We start from the raw sequence: 19,599 nt of genomic DNA on the forward strand, positions 1-19,599 counted from the left end.
ATGTTTTATTCCTGTCTCAGCCTTTTTGTTCAATATTTCAAGCATTTTATTAACTATTCTATACATAGAACATGAACCCACTGAAGCTTCAGATGGGAATTACTTAGAATGCAAGAATAAAATTTTCTTAGGTCCAGTTTATCTTTGATACACTCAAAATTGTATTTTTTACAAAGTTATCAGACAAGTTTTGAAAAGAATACTACCAATGAAAATCCTGTAAAGAACAGTAGATTCTTAAAATAATCTTTTCAGCTATAAGAAAATTGTTATCAACTCTATTTTCTAGGTATATTAAAATAATTTCTTGGAATATATAAAACAAAGATAAAGTATATTTAATCATTAGATTCGAGCTTCTGAGAAGCATAATTTTTTCAGCTTGGCTGCTATATTATGAACAACTGCTATTTGATTTTGCTTAGGTCTATTGCTCGCCAGCCTTCAATAGATACCATTATCATTGAATTGAAGCATGTATAATTAAATGTCAATTTTATACTTTCTTCTAACTGCTTTGGACATTTTAAAAAGAGGAGTTACTAAGTTTTGAATACTATGTTGTGCTGTGCATTGGGCTGCCCTTGAAAATAACATGGAAATTACAACTAGTTCAGAATGTGGCAGCCAATGATTGTCAGTAGCAAGCCAATCCCTGCAGTGAATAGGGTTGATGTTTATGTTTATTAGATTTATATCCTGCCCTCCCTGCATGCAGGCTCACAACAAGCATTTAAATACAGATTTAAAATACGTATTAAAACAGATAAGATGAATCAATAAATACAAATGTACATAAACAGGCCATCAGTATATATCTCAGAGGCTATATTAAAACAAAAAAGTGCAGACAGTAGAAGATGGAAACAATCAGTCTCAGGCAGCATGGTGGAGGCACTAACAACCAGAGGGGAACACTGTCGGGCCTCAATCATAGGCCTGGTGGAACATCTCCATCTTGCAGACCTTGTGGAAATGCAATAGAATCTGCAGGATCCGAATCTCCACTGGGAGAGAGTTCCACCAGGCCAGAGCCAGGGCCCAGAAAGTCCTGGCCCCTGGTTGAGGCCAGATGAATGTCCCTTGGGCCAGGGACCACCAGCAGTTGCTTATCAGCTGATTGTAAAGCTCTCCAGGGGATGTACTGGGAGAGGCGGTCCCATAGGTATGTCGGTTCCAGTCCATTAAGGGCTTTAGACGTCAAAACCAGAACCTTAAACTGGATCTGGAATTCAACGGGCAGCCAGTGTAGCTGGTATAGCTGGATGTGTACCCTAAATGATGTCCCCATAAAGACATGTGCTGCTGCATTCTGGACCAGTTGCAGTTTCCAGGTCAAGTTCACAGGCAGCCCTATGTACAGCACATTACAGTAGTACAGCAGTCCAGTCTGGAGGTGACCGTTGCATGGATCACTGTAACTAGGTCATGGGAGGAGAGATGAGGGGTAAGTTGCCAGACCTGCTGAAGACAAAAAAATACCAAATCTCCCTTCAGAGGATTCAATTTCAGGTGGCTCTGCTTTAACTAAGTCACCATGGCATCCAGACCCTCAGCCAAAGTATCTGGTACGCCATCTCGTTGGCCAGCCATCAACAGATACAGCTGGGTGTCATCAGCATATTGACAGTAACCCATCCCAAACATATGGGCTACCTGAGCGAGGGAGCACATATAGATGTTAAATAACATCGGAGAGAGGATGGAGCCCTGTGGGATGCCACACACCAAGAAATGGCATGAAACATCTGCTCCCCAAGTGCCACCCTCTGTCCCTGACTGTGGGGAAAGAAGACTAGCCACTGTGAGGCTGTCCCCCATATTCCAACATTGGCGAGGCTGTGCGTCAAAAGATCATAATCAACTGTGTCGAATGTTGCTGTTAGATCTAGTAAAATCATCAGTGCCAACCCGCCCCAATCCAGTTGTTGCCACAGATCATCTATGAGGGTGACCAACACCATTTCAGTCCCATGGCCAAAGTAGAAGCAAAATTTAAATGGGTTCAGGACAGAAGAATCCTCCAAGAATACCTGGAGCTGTTCAGCCACTGCTCTCTCAATTACCTTACCCAGAAAGGGAAGATTCGAGAAGGGGCGGTAATTGGCTGGATCAACAGGATCCAGGGATGACTTCTTCAATAAGGGTTGAACCACTGCCTCTTTTAGCAAGTCCAGGAAGGCTCCCAGACTCAGTGACATGTTAATAATGCCAGACAATGGGACCCGTATCCCATCCTCACCAGCCAGGATGGGCATGGGTCCAGGGGGCAAGTGGTGGGCTTCACAGCAGGATCTTGTCCACCTCCTCCTAGAAGAGTCATATAAAATGATCTAATATCAACTCTGAAGGCAACCAAGGGGCCTACAGCTCACATACTGTATCAATCATGGCTGACAGGTTCTGGTGGAGCGACAAGGCTTTATTTGCAAAATAACTCCCCAAAGTCTCACAGTTAATCACCAAATTAGTCTTTTTGGGGGCCCCTAGAAAGAGGGACGTCAAGGATCCAATTATTCTAAACAATTGCATGGGACGAGAGCTTGCAGATGCAATGAAGGCCACATAGTAGCCCCTCTTTGTGGCCTTCACTGCCATCTCATAGGCTTTCATAAGCCTCCTCAGTACACTTTGTCACTTTATCTTGACACTTCATCACGGAGCCACTGCCACACATGCTCTAGTTGGCTCAATTCCTGCTTCATACCTTGGAGCTCCTTTGTATACCACAGGGCTACTCCAGTATGGGGGCAGAGAAGATGATGGGAAATTCCTGAAGTTTGGGGAGTGGAGCCTGAAGAGGGCAGGGTTTGGGGAGGAGATGGACTTCAGCGGGGTATTATGCCATACAATCAACCCTCCAAAATAGCCATTTTCTTCAGGGGGTTCCCCAGACACCACCTGAAGATTGGTAACCCTAGCAAGGAGTTTCCAGCCCCATTCCCATGCCTTCCCCCCCACCCCCGCTGATCAGGTGAGAGGTGGAAGGGGCCAGAGGCTGGGAGTGAGGGATCTTCTGCACCCCATCAGGGGGCTGGTAACGGTAGAAAACTCAAAAATGGATTACAGAACTCTGGAGTTGGGGGGACATTATCCAGTGAACTTCAAGTACCACTGATTGCCTAGCTGATTTGCGGATTGTCTTTCACTTCTGAGTTATGCTTGTAAACAGCAGTCTTCTGAAAATACTACAAAACTTTACAATTATATTTAACTATCAATGAAGAACACTGAGAGTTTTAAATATACCAAGGTAGCATGGTTTGTCTGAATAATACTTACTCCCATGCACCCATCTATCACACTGGAAAATGATGTCATTGAAGCGCATGAGTGCTTTGCAGGGAAAATGATGACACAGAAGCATGCATGTGCTTTGCACGCATGCCTCTTCCTGGTGCCCCCCCTGCTGCCCAGGTGACCTTGTGGACAATTCTTCTACAGCTCAGCAAACAAGGTATGAATAGAAACTATATATCTAAGAGTGTCAGGGGGTGGTGGCCTTGCCCAAGCACTGCTGAGGAAAGCAGCTCATCTGAGGTCAGGAGGATGGAAGGGTGAGGGAATGCCCAGCAGCAGCCTCAAAGCCTTGCATCGCTTGGACATATCTCAGAAGGAAGGCAACAGGCTGTACTTAGTAACAAGCCTGAAGTGGTCAGCAGCAGCTGGGGCCTCTTGGGGCTTGGAGAGGCAGGCAGAGCAGCCTCTTAAAACCTCTCATGGGGTTGGGTCAGGAGATGGGGGGCCCTATCAGGCAGACCATTGGACTAGATACTCCTCTCTCACCTTGGGCCCACCCTTGAAGAGAGGGCATTGGAGAAGTCCACGGTCAGCCCAACCCCAGATAATCCCTTATTAGTCCCGCCCTGGGTAGGTTGAGCAGGAAGAGCTGGAGTATTCCCAAGAAGCTTTGGCAGCTGGCAGGGGTAAGGATGCTGCAATAACCCCTGTCCTCTCCATATACTGAACCACATCCATGGCTGGACTACAAAAAGGGGATGCTGGAGGGCACCACAGCTCCAGTCTCTGACCTAGTAGAGTCTGACAAAGTGGCATTTTAAAATAATTTTGATCATGGAAGAGTTACAGATGTTGGTCTTGACATACCCACATACTATTTTGTAGAGAGCAATCATAATTAGGTCTATTCAAAAATAAGTCTGATTTTAATCAGGAAAGTTCTCTTAGGATTGAAGTTATCTTCTAAAATAGGATTGCCAAAAAGATGTGATACAGGAGGGATCTCTCTGTCATGTACAGAGTGTCACAGCAGCTACACTACAATAAAAGTCTCTATTAGACTGGGCTACCAACAAAAATTAAGTACTATTATGAAGTAAACTGAGATACACTTTTGTTCTAAACTCTACAGAAACTACAATAGTAAAAGGTTTCAATTCTTCCTAAACTATTATATGAAGATAACTATATTAACTATAAAAAGTTATTTTCTAAATCTGAAAATTTCATTTACCCAATATATTTCACTAAGTAGTATAATTCATAATGTATTGCAGTATATATGTTTTACTGATAGAAATTTGTTTATAGTTAATTTTGGATTATGAGAGAGCACATCTTCAAATTACAGAATGCCTTACCATATAGACTGTGCTACAATCTCTCATATTATAGTTTCTTGCCTCTATTTAACATGCTCAGCTTATTGGCTGAATGTGTTCTATTTCTGGCTCTCAGGACCACCACAGGTCTACTGGGATCAAAAAGCGAAGCAAGACTACAAAGTCACATCTGTGGACGGCTTCCCTTTCCCATTTTTTTTTTGTAAACTGGTAGATTATGATTGATGAACCCAGCATTAGGGTAATGTTAGCAGAGACACTTACTGCTTCTGTCCTCTGTGACATCACTGAGGTCAGACCCTAATCATGTTAGCATTGAACACAATGCTTTATTAATGTTTCATGGGTATGTCAGTAGTAATCAGTCTAGCTAGCTATGGATAAATTAAAGTAGGCCAACAACCACAGACATAAAAACTGAATGCTCTTAAAATCTACTAAAACATTTCCTAAAAATTACCTGATTTAATCACTTTATAGGCTTTCTAATCAGACTAATTTTCACAGGAATTTCTTTCAATAAAAAGTTATTTCTCTCTCAGAGCATGTATTTATAAAACACAAAATAACTACCCATCTGCTTAGTTTTCAGCAATATGTCAACTACCTGGTTAATCTTAAATTAGATGGGGGTCATTTATCATACGGTGACTAAAGTGCTTCTGTTCTCTCTCTCTCTCTATAAACCCCGTGAATGTATAAACAGGTTGCAGGTAAAGATTTATTATGTACTGGAATACACATCATTAATTTATGGGGAGGTATACTAAGTCAGTAATTGCCACACTTGGCTATTCCTCACATACTCCTTTGTGCCTCCCAAAGCACAAAGGATCCATATGAAGATTCTAGTCCAGTTACAGTGTTTCAGCTCTAGATCCAAATGCAACAAGATTGCAACTCCACTGTAAGTACAGCAGCAGGGGATCACACAGTAAAATACAGTAAATCATTTCATAAGGTTTTACCATCTTTCCTTTTTTAATGGTTTAAAGAGGATGTACTGCATTATTTTTATGAAAAGGTAATATCCTGAGCACCAATAGACAGGTGATACAATAATAACTATTATTACTTGTAACAATAACAACTACAACTTCTACCATTATTCTTATCTAGTTAGTGTGAATACATATTGGTTACAGTATTTTATGCCAGTTCAAGTGTTATGTGCTAGTGTGAACATACAAAAAACAAGGGAAAACAATGATCTTGCAGCTTATGATGTTTAATGATCAAGATTCGAGTTCAGTAGCACCTGAAAGACCAACAAGGATATAAGCTTTTGAAAGTCAAGCTCCCTTTGTCAGATGTGATGTTGAATGTTTCCAACTGTAGGCCTCATGAATTCAAACTGATTTGTGAAATTTGTAAATAGCATGGCCAAATGGGCAATATTGGGAGCATAGTGGGGGAGGAGCAGCCATCTTAAAAAGCCATTTGAATAACAACTAATCAAGTTTCAAACCAAATTACACCCATTCTGTAATATAGTAAATACAATTAATATGACTACAAGAATTTCTGACATTTGATAACTAAGAGTTAGTCTGGCAGCTTTCAGTTGCAACTCACAAAAGCTTGTATTGAAATAAATGTTGTTTGTCTTTAAGGTGCCACTGGACTTCTGTTTTATTTTGCTATGACAGACTAACACAGCCACCCTTTTTGCATTCATTTTCCCAGGCAACATTAGCCTCCTGGGAGACAGTGACAGATATGCACCTGAGAAGGATGTTATCAAACCAAAGCAGTTTGTTAATGTGTCCACCAAACAGGCATTTCTTTGCAGTGCTGTGTCCAGTTTCTGCCAACCACTATAATGTCTCAGTGTCTGTGAAAGGGCTTTTAATTATATATAGCAAAAGTCATGTACTCATGATTTATTTTGTTTTCTGTTAAGCATAGACAATTTTTTTTCTTGTATCCAATTGTTGGCAGACAGGACTCTTCAGCCTGGGTTTTGCTCCATACCTCATCAACAGGCAGGGGATAACAGAGGCACATGCTTTGCTTCAGCTAGTTGGCAGACAAGCAGGACTCCACATACTGGAGTGAGGATACATAGACCTTCCTTCCCTCCTCAAAACTGGAAGCTTCTCTGCTTTACCTGCTGGGAAGGCAAAGATGCAGATGGCCATGCCAGGCTGCTGGTATCATATTTGCCTCCTGCATATTTGCCACGAATGTATATGGGTTCTGCCTCTGGCTTCTGAGAGTGTAGGAAGTTCTTTATTGCTCTATGCCAGTGGGTTATCTTACAAATGTTTACTTTCTTTTTCTCGCTCCGCTGAGCCAGTGTCCTTGACAGCCAGCCGAAGCTGGCTCATGGTGTGCTCCTCTTGAGAACCAAAGATAAGTTCATCTTTCTCACTGTCTGCTCTAAAACAATGTCTCACTACAACACCCCCACCCCCCATTAACAGTCCTCTTTCCTAAGGCAGGAAGATTCCCTATAACTAAAATTGCTAGCCCCACATATGTCACTTCTGCCAATTCCACTGTCTCTGCACCTAACTGCCTAACCCTGACCTAACTGCCAGGGACTGACACCGGGTAACAGCAGAGCCTACAGTTTATAGTGACCAGATGAGAGCACCCATTAGCTCTCTGAGTCTGAGGGTATTTCCTTAGAAGAATCAGGGAAAGCTCACTGCATATCCTAGTATACATCAAACTGATCTTCTTCTTCTACCTTTACCTCTCCACCAACACCCTTTCCTTGTGTTTCTTCTCTTTTTAAATCGTAAGCCTGAGGGTAGAGCCTATCTTTTTACTGATGTAAGACACTTTGGGGAATGGTTGTTCAAAAAAAGGGGGTATAATACTAAAATAGTACATCTCGGGTCCAGAAGGATGTAGCACCTCCGATGGGGGACTATAAATTATGCCAATTATGTCTTTGGGCCCTGCTGAAGCCATGGACCCTGAAATGCTGTTTCTGAACCACACCTGTGCTCCTTGCATGTTACTGGACCCCAATGATAATTCTCCAAACCCCAGGAACAACAGCAATTGTAAGACAGATGGAAGTCATCTTTAGATGGTGAAGTGCCTGCTGGGGAATTCAGTGTTCCTCATCCTGCTCCAGAAAATGGGATGCTGACATGTACAGGAAGGGATGATGCCATGTATTACTGTCAAACTTCTCAGTTGCTACCTGGGACCCATTAATGCCTGGTTCAACAGGTCCAGTGACTTTCTGGACAACTCAGCAAACAATGTAGTGAACCTAGTCCAGTTACCTTTTGCTGCTGGACAGCTCCCTGGTCCTGCACGCTTACCTCTCTGTTCCTGTGATGGCAAGTAGGAGGGACTGTAGAGAATGGGGTAGAAATGGTAAAGGCAAAGCTTCTTTACAAGACGGACAATTCGCTTGATGTTTGGATGGGAGGAGGAATGGAAACAGAAACTTTTATCTTCTAACAGTAACTACTCACCAAACCAGTCACGAAATGAGAGATGATCAATGAAGATCATCTCTTTATGTACCAGGATTTAGAGATCGCTCAGTGTCTTCAGTTACATATAAAAACAGCTAGGCCTTTTCACCAATGCAATTCACCTTCTCCCTCCCCTGTCCAACCACTATAATCCTCATTACTGAAGAAAGACGAACACCCCCCACACCCTTCACAAAATAAAAAGTCAGTCTATTTTTAAATAAAATCAGAGCACACAGGCAAGCAAAGCTGCTGTGTCTTACATCACAGCATGATGTATTTTCCTCTAGACCAGGCTCTGATACTGGCTGCAAGTCAGTTGGGCAGACAAATTACATACACCTTCCAAATATATAATAGTGCAGCAAGCAAAGAATATGTAACTTTTGACATCAAACTTTGATTGAAAATATATTACTGTAAGTGGTCATAAAAGCTAAAATAATTCAAAGAGAGCTATTCACCAAATATACCAGCAAAAATCTTTTAAAGCTCCAAAGTCCTTTCACATAACAGAAACACAATGGAAGTGCAGCTATAGCAGATTAAAGAATCAGGAAAACATTAAAATGCTCTTGTCACATATGAGAGCTCTTTTCTACCTCACATAAAATGCTCAACTCTTTAAAAATTAAAAAGCAAAAAACTGCTTGAGTTGCAACTTGCAACACAAGCTAACTACTTCAGTATCCGGCTGTATTCAGCAATGGAAATATATTACCATTACCTGTATTCAATTGACACAATAAATTTACCACACTGGAATGAAGTACTGATGTTTACTGCATTATGAACCCCCCTCCCAGTCTTAATATTGTGAAGAACTGAAACCTTAATATTTGTGAAAACTAAGCATTGCCAAAATCAGTGGTACTTACTTACTTAACATGATTTATAGTCCACCTTTCTCACTGAGACTCAAGGTGGATTACACAGTGTGAGTCAGTATAGTAAATTTCAAATTAGCGATAAACTCTATTGATTTGAAGCATTCAATATGTCTTATGGGGCAATGGACAGAGGGATGAGTTTCTGTCCTGGAAACCGAAGTTCAAATGGCTACTCAGAAGCAACGTTTATCCCGTGGCCTTGGGTAAGGGATTATGAGCCTGATAATACATTCCACTGTCCAGTGGCAGAAGCAGCGCTTCCAGTGTTGGTGAGAAGTGATCTTGGCACCTGAGTATTATGCAAAAACTTGAGAGTATAAAGGGGCAGCAGGAAAGACCCATGCTGCTCCCTGTGCCCCTTGCTATTGTTCTCACACGGGGTGTACGTGTGTGTGCAGTTAGTCAAAAACATGTTGCCAGCCTTATAAAATGACTAGGCTTCTTCTTGGAGGAGAGCTTGCATCTTGAAAATAACCATTAAAATGTATTATTTATATGAAAATCTAGCATTGACATAAAGTTACTTAACAAATCACTTTGTGTTATAAAAGATAATGTGTGCTAAGGGTTGCCCTGCTGGATAAATTCTGAAGAGTCTCTCATGTGTTTTGATTTATGCAGGGACACCGCAGCTCTGAAATACGGGAAATGCACTTTAATGAACAGATCTAACTCATTTTCTATTAACAGGCAGATATTCTCGCTAAGTTCATAGTTTTAAATTTGAAGAGTAAGAGAGATGGAATTTAGCAGCCCTGATAGTTAGCAACATACTAGTTTGGAGAACAGTAACTAGCAAAGTATACTATTTCCCAAGTACAGTAAATTTTCAGTTTTCCCTATAAGATGTTTATCATTCCTGTATGCTTTTGCTGTTTCAGGAAATTCATTACTGTTTTGGTGGATGGGGCATTTAATACTATAGCTGTGCTGAATGTGCTAGTGAACACATTTGGTGCAAAAGGGACTCTGGGCAGACTGGAAATGCCCCCCCGCTCCCAAACTGTCAACAGCTTAACTTTCTATGAGTGTTCAGCTGCTTCAGTGCTAATTTTTCTTTTAAGTTTCCCATTAAATGTCAGGGATCACATTGTGTATAATAATGTCATAATGCCAAAAAGCCTATCAGATATTTATGCTGTTGCAACATCCCATAAAGCCAATACCAAAACTCTGGATGGGACTATGGTTGAACACATGCTGCAGAAATAAGCAGAGTAAAGTCAATGAGATTACCATCTGGTCACCACCCTCACTATGGCAGGTGCCATATCTCCAACACCTACATTTTACTTTTTGTTCCACTGGTGAAACATGGTACCTCCTTTTTGGAATCTGCAAACCAGTTGTGGAATCTTACGGAGGGGATCCCTTTGAGTTTACTCCTATACAAAATCCCTTTCCTTGGGAATCAAACAATCAAACTGACATGATTTATTATACTAATACCCCATTCTTTCTTTGAACTTGTGTTAGTTTACATGAGGCAACCAGTGGACTACAATAAACGAAAATCCCTTAAAAATCTACTGAGCAACAACCAACTCTGTCAAATATTGTCTGGATGCAACTTTCACCTGCTTTTTGTACTATGTATTTCAAACCTAGACCTGCAGTAACAAAAAAGTTAGTGATACATTAGCTCATGAAATCACTGAACTTGTTACTCAAGCTTAACTAGAATGCCTCTTACCATCCTGTTGATCCGCACAAAGTCTTCAGGCTTCTTTGCCCAAGGGGGAAGCTCAACATCATTCACAACAACTTCATCTTCTCGGACACCTAGATTATATCCATTACTGTTGACAAACATTTCAGGCAGGTAGTAAAATTCTGGAATTAATTCCTGCGGTGGAAAAAACATTTTTTTCAATCATTCATCTTTACTTTTTCACTGGAAACTCAGTTATCATACTGGTTAATCTTGTTTCTGTTGTCTGTTTTTAAAGCAAATAATATTTTATGTATTAATGAATGCTGATTGCCCACTTACAGAGAAAAATTGCTTAGACATCCTTCACTAATGTAACGAATTGAAGCAGTATTCAGAAGTGTGGTTATCTTAATAGAAAAGTGTTAGTGTTTGCTTTTTTATCCTATTGGGTGTTTATACTCTCTTAACATACCCTTATTTATACTCTAGGTAGGCATCCCAAGCATTCACAACAGCATCTACTAGCGGAAACGACCCACATACAAGACATACTCTTCACACTTGCAGAAGTCCATCCTTTAGGAAAAATAGAAGGATGCCACACACTTCTTTAGCCTACCTCAACTCTAAACCTGCCTGAAACAGCTCCAGACTCTTCGGATGGCCTTGGCTTACATTTCTATTTTACCTGGAAGCATTTCTGCTTCTCACATACTCCATCTGTGATGTCTATATTATGCTTAGTTTGTACTATGAAGCTCCACATTCCTAATGAAATCAAAATTTCATTCAAAGTGGTATCCACAAAAAGTATTATTTTTGTTTGTAAGTACATATTCCACAGACAGAGAGATGCATCATTATGTTATCTGGAACTTTCTGTCTGCTTCCTGCACCATTTGATTATATAAGGGCTTCTATGTTCTCAGTTTAGTTGGACAAAATAAGGACAGTGATTTGCAGCATCAGTACCAGAGAAGAGGAGCTGTCCTTAGGAACAGCATACGAGGGACCAAAAGCCATGCCACTTAATTATTTTCTTCCTGTATGGAGACATGAGCAGGATGTGGGGCTCTTCTCAATCTGCTATCTCCACCCAATCTACTGCCTAAGGCATGAGTTTTACACAGGTGTGACAGGTTTTAGCTTCTTACTTTATCTCCTGAACTCTACAATTACTTCTCCTCTCCAATGTATGTCTTCATACACAACTCATCTCTCTACTTAGACTGGGACGTGGGCCCACAAGATAACAAAATCAGTCTTTTCCTTTAGAAAGGTATCCAGAAAAACCTGTTATATTGTCATATCAACCCTATCTCTCTGTTTCTCTCTTCAGGTAATCTCTATCATCTTCCATGACACTCAGGTTTGTGATAGTTTCATCCCATGGTCCCTTCATCTCTTTTTCTCCCCTTCTCCCCATTTCGACATCCTTTTGCTTTGTTTCAAGTTTTCTTTCATTTCTCTCTGTACCCACAATTCACTTGCCCCATTCTCTATTAGGATCTAATGAAGCACCATACTCTTTTTTTAGCAGTTTTCTACTGTCTGAGCAACAGGTATTGCCTAACAGGTATTGCGACCTAACAAGCCATAACTGTAAAGCATACCTCTGCTTCATATCTGTCTCTATAGGACTTAAATTTACCATTGCGGTGTAAAAAGTATTTAAAGGATTTAGACTGTTAAATAACAGCATCCAAACTGATGGCCTACTACCTGAAAACATTTAAGATCCACAGAACTATTAAACGGGAATTCAGAAAGGGAGTGGGTTGGGAGGTGACATCTTCTAGACCATGATCTTAAGGCCCCCTTTTCTTCAAATTTGAATACACAACCTGGCTTATACCTTTGACACCAAATAAACCAGGGTTTACAGGCACGGATTCTGGGAAACCCCAATATGCAGCCACACCTTTTGCCTGCAGAAGGTCTCAGGTTCGGTCCCTAGTGTTTCCAGTTAAAAGGATCTTAAATTCACAGTCCATCTTCTTATGCTCATCACTGGTAGTCAAAATAAACATAATGGGTGCGATATACTAATGGTTTGGCTTAACAGGCTTCATGTTTTCATATGTCTTCACAATCTTCAAAGAGGTTCCTGCAATATGGCTATTCACATACATTCTGCTTGTCAGAGCAACTGATTTTGCTAGTGTTTGATTTAATAAGCAGGTATCTTTCATGTGGTCTTAGTATCTTATTTATTTATTATGTTTAAGGAATAATGCAATAAGCCTACACAGGAGTTTTAAAAGGACCAAAATGAATATTAGGCTTTTTATATCTGTAAATATGATCTCTAGTTTATTTTAATAGCTATGCTAAAACCCAAAGGTATAGTTAACAGTATTGCATGTATTATGTCTTTGTATAAGAGGAACAAATGCCAAAACACTTTTTAAAATTTACAGTCTTAGGACAAAACCAAGCTGCTGAAAAATTAAACTTAAAAATATGTCTTGATGTTTCAAAAGACTACGATTAACATTATCATAATTGTATACCATAAGCTTCAAATCTGATATTTCAGTTTAATATTTTACTAAGAATACATTTTATGACCTCTCTCTGAAATAAAATCCAATCCAGACATTGTCAGTTTTCTAATATAATAATTCACTGCAAGGTTTTAAAGTTATTCCCATTTCTTTCTTTTTTTCTGAAAGGTTGATCCCCTGGTATCCATTAATTCCACAATTGTCTTATATGGGGTGGGGAGGGGGGTCATTCAGAACCCCCATTAACTGTATTAATTTACAATATGTCACTTTAACAACATTCTGTCATAGATACCTTTCCTGACATCTACACACTCTAGTCCAAGAGCTAAATATGTGTATGAGAGGCATTTGTACAGATTAGTTTTTCATTGCTGACTTCTTTGGATGTTGAATTTTCAAGAAATGAAAGGGAAATGAAAAGGGGGAAGATGATGATGTGGGAAAATGTGAAAAATCAAGTTATGGTCACTTTTAAGTTGTATGAATGCTAAAGGATCATTCCACTATTATTAACTGATAACTGAAAAACAAGGAAACAAACTCTTATCTCTTAAGAGGGTTCTCTTTTGTGTGCTATTGGGTTAGTGCATCAAATATGGCACTGTGTGTCTTCTGTTCATGACAAGTGAATTTCTCAAATGGACAAAAGCAAATTTTGGCTATCTCTTTGTGCTCATTCTTTATATGGACAGAGCTGTTTTCTGTGTTGAAGTGTCAATTTGGCACAATCCTCCTGCTGTTAAAGAGGACTGCTATTTTTCAGTTTAAAATGCATTTTGTTTCTTCAGTTGAAGTAGCCAAACCAGCATGAACAGTACAATCCTAAGCAGAGTTACTCCAGTCTGAATGGAGTAACTCTACTCCAGAATGGACTAACTCTTCTTAGGATTGCATTGTAAGTCTATAAATTGGTTCCTGGCCTTAGAATTCTATTTATTAAACAAGCAAGCAAGCTAGCTAGCTAACTAACAACCTTCTTTAGTATGTAGAAACCAATGCAACCAGGACTTAAAATAATTAAAAAGCTGCGGAACAGCTTTTAAATAGTGTGGGAGGGTAAGTTATTACCATTTTACTTAGTTGCTTACTTCATTTATACCTCGCTTTCTCCCCATTGGAGACTCAATGTGAACCTCATTCTCCTTTCCTTCATTTTACCATGAGGACAGGATGGAAATGTGGATGGGGTGGTTCAAAGGGAATACTGTGAAATGTTTGAGAATATAATAACAGTAATGTTTTGGATGCTCCTGTCATCTGAGATGATATGGGCTTTCTTGCTTATGGCACCAAAATTGTGGAATTCTCTCCACGAGAGAGTCATGTATCCCCCTCTATCATTATCTTCTGCCAGTGTGTGAAGACTTTTTCATATATTGTTTGGCATTCCCTTACTAATGCTCTTTGGAATTCCCTTCCTGTGTGTTTTAATTGTTGTTTTACATATATGTATCATTTTAAAAGTTTTTAAAGTTGAATTTTAATGTCTTTTAAACTGTTCACTGCCTTGAGGGTCTTAATTGGGCGGAAAGGCATAAAACAAATGTTTTAAATAACAATAACAATAACAAACAACAACAATAACGTATATATTTTTATTATTATGAAGTGTATGCTGATGTTGAATCTAGGGGTGTGCAATCTGGGTCCAGGATCTGGCTTTTCCAAATCAAATCAGAGAATCTTTGATAGGATCTGGGAATTCAGATCCAAACCTCCAAATAAACCTGGGTTTATCCAAGAAACATTGCTTCAGCCTCAGGCTGGCTCCTTCCTGGGCTTCCACATGTTTTTTCAAAGAGGGGAAGGGGAAGAGGGAGGAGGAGTGCATGGCCAATCTGTGCAGGAGTTATCCTGCCTGCTGGCTTCTGTAAGTAACACTGGTTCAGTTGGACTAAGGTGGAACAGTGTCCCTTGCTTCTGTATGGTTTGAGTGGAATTTGTTGTTTTGATATGATTCTCTGGTTTGATGTTGGTCCCCTTGCTTCTCTTTGGTTCCGAGGATTCCATCCATTCCTTTGCTTTAGTTTGATTCGGGTAGAATTTGCTACTTTGACATGATTATCTGGTTTAATGTTGGTCTTGCTTCACTTTGGTTCTGGGGGGGATTCCATCTTCTTGCTTCAGTTTGGTTCTGCTGGGCTTTCTCTGAGTTGAGCTTGCATTTGGGGGTGTACCTCTGGCCAGTGGCAGCCTTACCCCTGAGTGTTTCTGCCTGGCAGTCAGCTTGGAAACTTTCCTGCCATAGGAAACAATGGAGACTGGCTGTGGGCCGCTTGCTCAGTGGGCACTTGGGTGGTGGTGGTGGGGCTTCAGTTTGGTTCTGTTGGGCTCTCTGTGTGTTACGCCTACATTTGGGCGTGTGTCTTGGCCATGGCAGTCTTGTCCCACTGTGTTTCTGTAGTGGGACTTAGTTTTGACTTTTTCCCCATAGGAAACCATGGAGAGTGGCAGGGGGCACCTTGTTCAGGTGTCCATAGAACTAGACCTTGGGGTCTAATCTTTCTAAAACTTGGGAGGTCTTTAGGGGCCCTGCAAATTTGGTGGATTTTTCTTGAAAAATGACTGCACCTCCAATTTTCCAAGTTCACAAATCATATCTAAAGATAAACTATTCTGCAACAATTTCTGACTGAGAGCTTTTTGCCAGGAAGACCTATAAGAATCTTGCTTCAAAAGAGCTAAATATTTGATCCATAGTGTGATGGAATGGGCTTTAAATGAAAGGTTTACTAAGTGCAGCACACAGAAAGTGGAAGAGAAAGGGTTAAAATACTGCCTGAAGAGAGAATGATTGATAGGCTGCTCTCCCCCGCCCCTTCTCTGGGTTTGGCCAGTGAGAAGGTGACAATTCGTGCTCACAGAATTGTTGGAGGAGTTGAAGTTTGGAGTCTGACAAGGAGGGTCAGTCTAGTAATCCTCTGTATGAAGAAAAAGAGAATGTTTGTCCTAACTGGGACATCTTTAAGTTTAAAGAAGATTTTAATTAAAGTACTTTAATGTGAAAGCTAGCACTGATTTACACAGACAAGTTAGAAATGGCGGTGTGTTGTTGGCAGAGGAAGTGTGTAGTGAAAGAGTAGTGAAAGGAGACTCCCCTTCAGCCAAGTAATCAGACTGAAGAATAATTTGGAGAAGAATAATTTCTGATCAGAGTCTAAAAATGGGGGGTTGGGCTCTGAGGAGGACCCTAGGTATGGTGTAAAGAGAAAAGAGTGCTGTATTGAAGTCAAAACACCTAATCTGTAAAGTGCAATCTATGAAGGAACCTGGTTAAAGTAACCTAAGTCTGAAACTACCAACCTCTCACTTTTAAGATCTGTAACTACTGAAACTAAGCTTTAAGAAGATTATTGTGCCTAACTCTTATGGAGTACTCTGTTCTACAATTCAGTGTTACCTCAGCTTTTCTTTCCCTGCCTACCTATTTACCAACCCTGCCTGTTTAATGAACCCGCTGTTTCCTTTGGAATTTTACTCAGCCTCTAGTGCCATTTCATTTAAAGAACACGTGGCTCTTGTTTCTCCCCTACCAAATATTTGGGCTGGGATATAAGCCAAAAATATTTATGTTTTAAAGTGTGGGACAAAAGGAAGTTGAGATTATACCCAGAGACAAGCTGCCCAGCCACAGCAAGCAATCGTGACCATTTTGGATGGAAAATCTGCCTTCCAGTGGGGAAGTGGGTGGGGCTTACATCATACATAGCCTAAAGGCAAATGACCATGCCCTAGCTTCAAGAAACATTTGATCAAATTCAGCATGGAGAACAACACCTGTAACACACCATGGAACATTTAGCAACCTTTGAAAAAACAGAGGGAGAGATTGATCTATAGACTAATTGACTAAATTTATCCAAATGGCAGCATCAAAAAGAACAATCAGAATAACCTGAACATTATTATTATTATTATTATTATTATTATTATTATTATTATGTTTAATCTTGTTGGCGAAAAATCTTTTTTTTATATAATGCTGATTACATATCAAGTGACATTGATTTCCAATGGAATCCAAATAATACTAGGACCTGGTAACAGTTTAGTTTACCTTTTCTTTGTTCAACCAATTATTTCTCTCTCCTAAGTAAGGACAGAAATTCAATACATAAATAATGTAACTCCTAGTAACATCAGTATAAATGGATTTTGTGATCATAAGTGCCTATAAAAAGGCTCTAGCTATATGAATTTTACAAAGATAAATAGAGGTATACAATAAATATAGAACAATGACTTCAAGTATCTTTTCCAGTTTCAGGTCCAGGCAGCTGCCTGATGGATATTTTCTCTATATATCTACTGACAAGACACTTATGGAAAATTTAAAGTCACATAATACACAAACTTACATATTCTCTACAATCTGGAAATACTGAACTAATTCGTAATCAAGAAAGGACCTTTAAATGCAACAAGAAAACTAGGTCACTTTGACAAAGTCCTATGTAAATGTTCCAAAAGCTTCATATACAGCAATGGCTGTATAACAACAATAGTAAAATTATCCTGCTCTCCGGCTGTTTCTATGTATTGTGTAGATATTGGTTTAATCTAATGTGTACTGTTGCATAATATCCCCAGGCACAGAAAAGTAAAAGCTATGGCTTAGAGAAAAGCATACATTTTAAATGTGTCTTGTCATTAACGCTTTATTAATTGCCCCAGGCAATGCAAACCTAGAGCTCAGCGAGCTATAACAATATGACACTTTAAGGTCAAATCCAATCTTGCTGTGTTTATGGAATGGGCCAAATATTGAGTTAACAGCAGGAAAGAGCAATTTATTGGGCTTTTCTCTATCTCGTGATTATTTGATTTAAATTAGAATAGATTTTTTGCAGGAACAAAAGACCTTTTAAGCATTCGGATATTGGAAGAGTCTTTGTTTCCCATTGTGTGTAAAATATGGCTTTTTAAATTAGTGATGCACAGAGAACCCCCCTTTTTGTTCTTATGTGAAACAAAACAAAACATCAAAATACATGCAAGTCAATTACTTAATTACAGCATGATAAAATATTGCACTATTTTTCATGCTTGTATGTGCAGAACCTTAACCCTACCTTAACATCCGAAGTGTCTCTTTGGCTGTTTCTCCAAGATCTTGCCACAGATGAGAAGGTTCGATCTGGATGATCAAATTTCCCATCATTTGCATTGAGGAAGAATGTGGTAAAGGGCTCCTACCCACCCCCCAAAAGAAAATTAAAAAAGAGGAAAAAATAGAGAGAGGGGTGAGTATGCATGTAGTAAGCAAAGAGACTAAACAATGACATCCTTGCTTGAGAGAATTCTAGGCTTAATATTTAAAATTAATTAAAGAATGAATTAATTGATAATAGATAATTAATCAACACTTCACACTGCTTATGTTTAATTTCTCTGTGCAACTATCACTATTAATGAATAGACCAAAAGTGTCTGAATCTCGAAGTATTCCAACAATGTGACCTTATGATAGTACATTAGCATACTGCCATCAAGGTACTGATGACTTCCCAAAATATTTTTGTGACATTTTTATTTTATTGGCTAGAGATGACATAATTACTTCCCATACTTTGTGTATGTGGGCAAAATAAGTTCTATTTTTAGATACATGGTTATGAATGAATACACACAAACAAAAGCACCAATTCAGAAACAGATATTAATAGAAAAATGATTTTGCTAAGGTCCAGCACATCCTTAACTTCTTCCAATAAAGCTAAAAGCATTTGTACATGCTTAATTTAGCTTGATTCTGCTCACACTAGATGTGTAATTAAATATATATGTTTTAATATTTGGATGAAACAGTATCATAAAATCTCACCTTGTATGGTCAGTTTGTGAGTAAATTATTTACAAATGCTGCAGTAAAACTAAGGGTGCAATCCTAAGGTCGCTTTCCTGGTAGTAAGCCCCACTGAATAAGATGGAACTTACTTCTGAGTTGACTTGCTTAGGATTGCTCCCTCAATCACCAAGCAACAGTATATTGATAATTCTCATTTTTAAAAAAAACCTGTGAACACCTAATCAATTGGATCTCAAAGCTCTGCCCTCTGGATGGAAGGGGTGCCAAGGAAAGGGACATTTGAGAGCAGCACACACCTGTTTGTAGAGCATCACAAGGGGAACAAAGGAGAAATGGAAAAGATGACCAGATCATGATTGTGCCATTGAGTAGAATAAGCTGGACAAGCTCTTCAGTGAAGGGTTAGAACTGATATATAAGTGACCTACCAATGTTCAGCTGTTGTAAATTAAAGAAATAACAATCCTTTTTGCAAAACTTTTAAGGGAAGCTTCTCTGAAATACAACAATATTGTGTAATAGAATTTTTTTCCCCTGTAAGAAGTGCTAACATGGTTTCAGGCTCCTTCATTTTTCTCCACTTATCAACACCAACATACTATCCTTAGCTTTAGTGATGGCATATATCTTGATGTGTTCATACCAAGAAATATGTGCAGCTTTTCTTGTGTTTGCTAAATTAATTATTATGTTATTGGCAGGGCCGTGCT

General features: G+C 39.5%; 1 protein-coding gene across 1 annotated transcript in view; it reads right to left on the reverse strand.

Moving 5' to 3' along the window:
* The window catches only part of NBEA (neurobeachin), a 702,521-nt gene that overhangs the window by 76,477 nt on the left and 606,445 nt on the right, over nucleotides 1–19,599 (reverse strand). Inside the window, exons 46-47 of the mRNA XM_054973860.1 lie at nucleotides 18,153–18,272; nucleotides 10,610–10,762 (exon numbers count right to left, since the gene is read on the reverse strand). Coding sequence (XP_054829835.1) covers nucleotides 10,610–10,762; nucleotides 18,153–18,272 — 273 coding nt within the window. The remainder of the gene's footprint in view (nucleotides 1–10,609; nucleotides 10,763–18,152; nucleotides 18,273–19,599) is intronic.

This window comes from Eublepharis macularius, chromosome 3 (assembly GCF_028583425.1).
Source record: "Eublepharis macularius isolate TG4126 chromosome 3, MPM_Emac_v1.0, whole genome shotgun sequence".
Taxonomy (NCBI): Eukaryota; Metazoa; Chordata; class Lepidosauria; order Squamata; family Eublepharidae; genus Eublepharis; species Eublepharis macularius.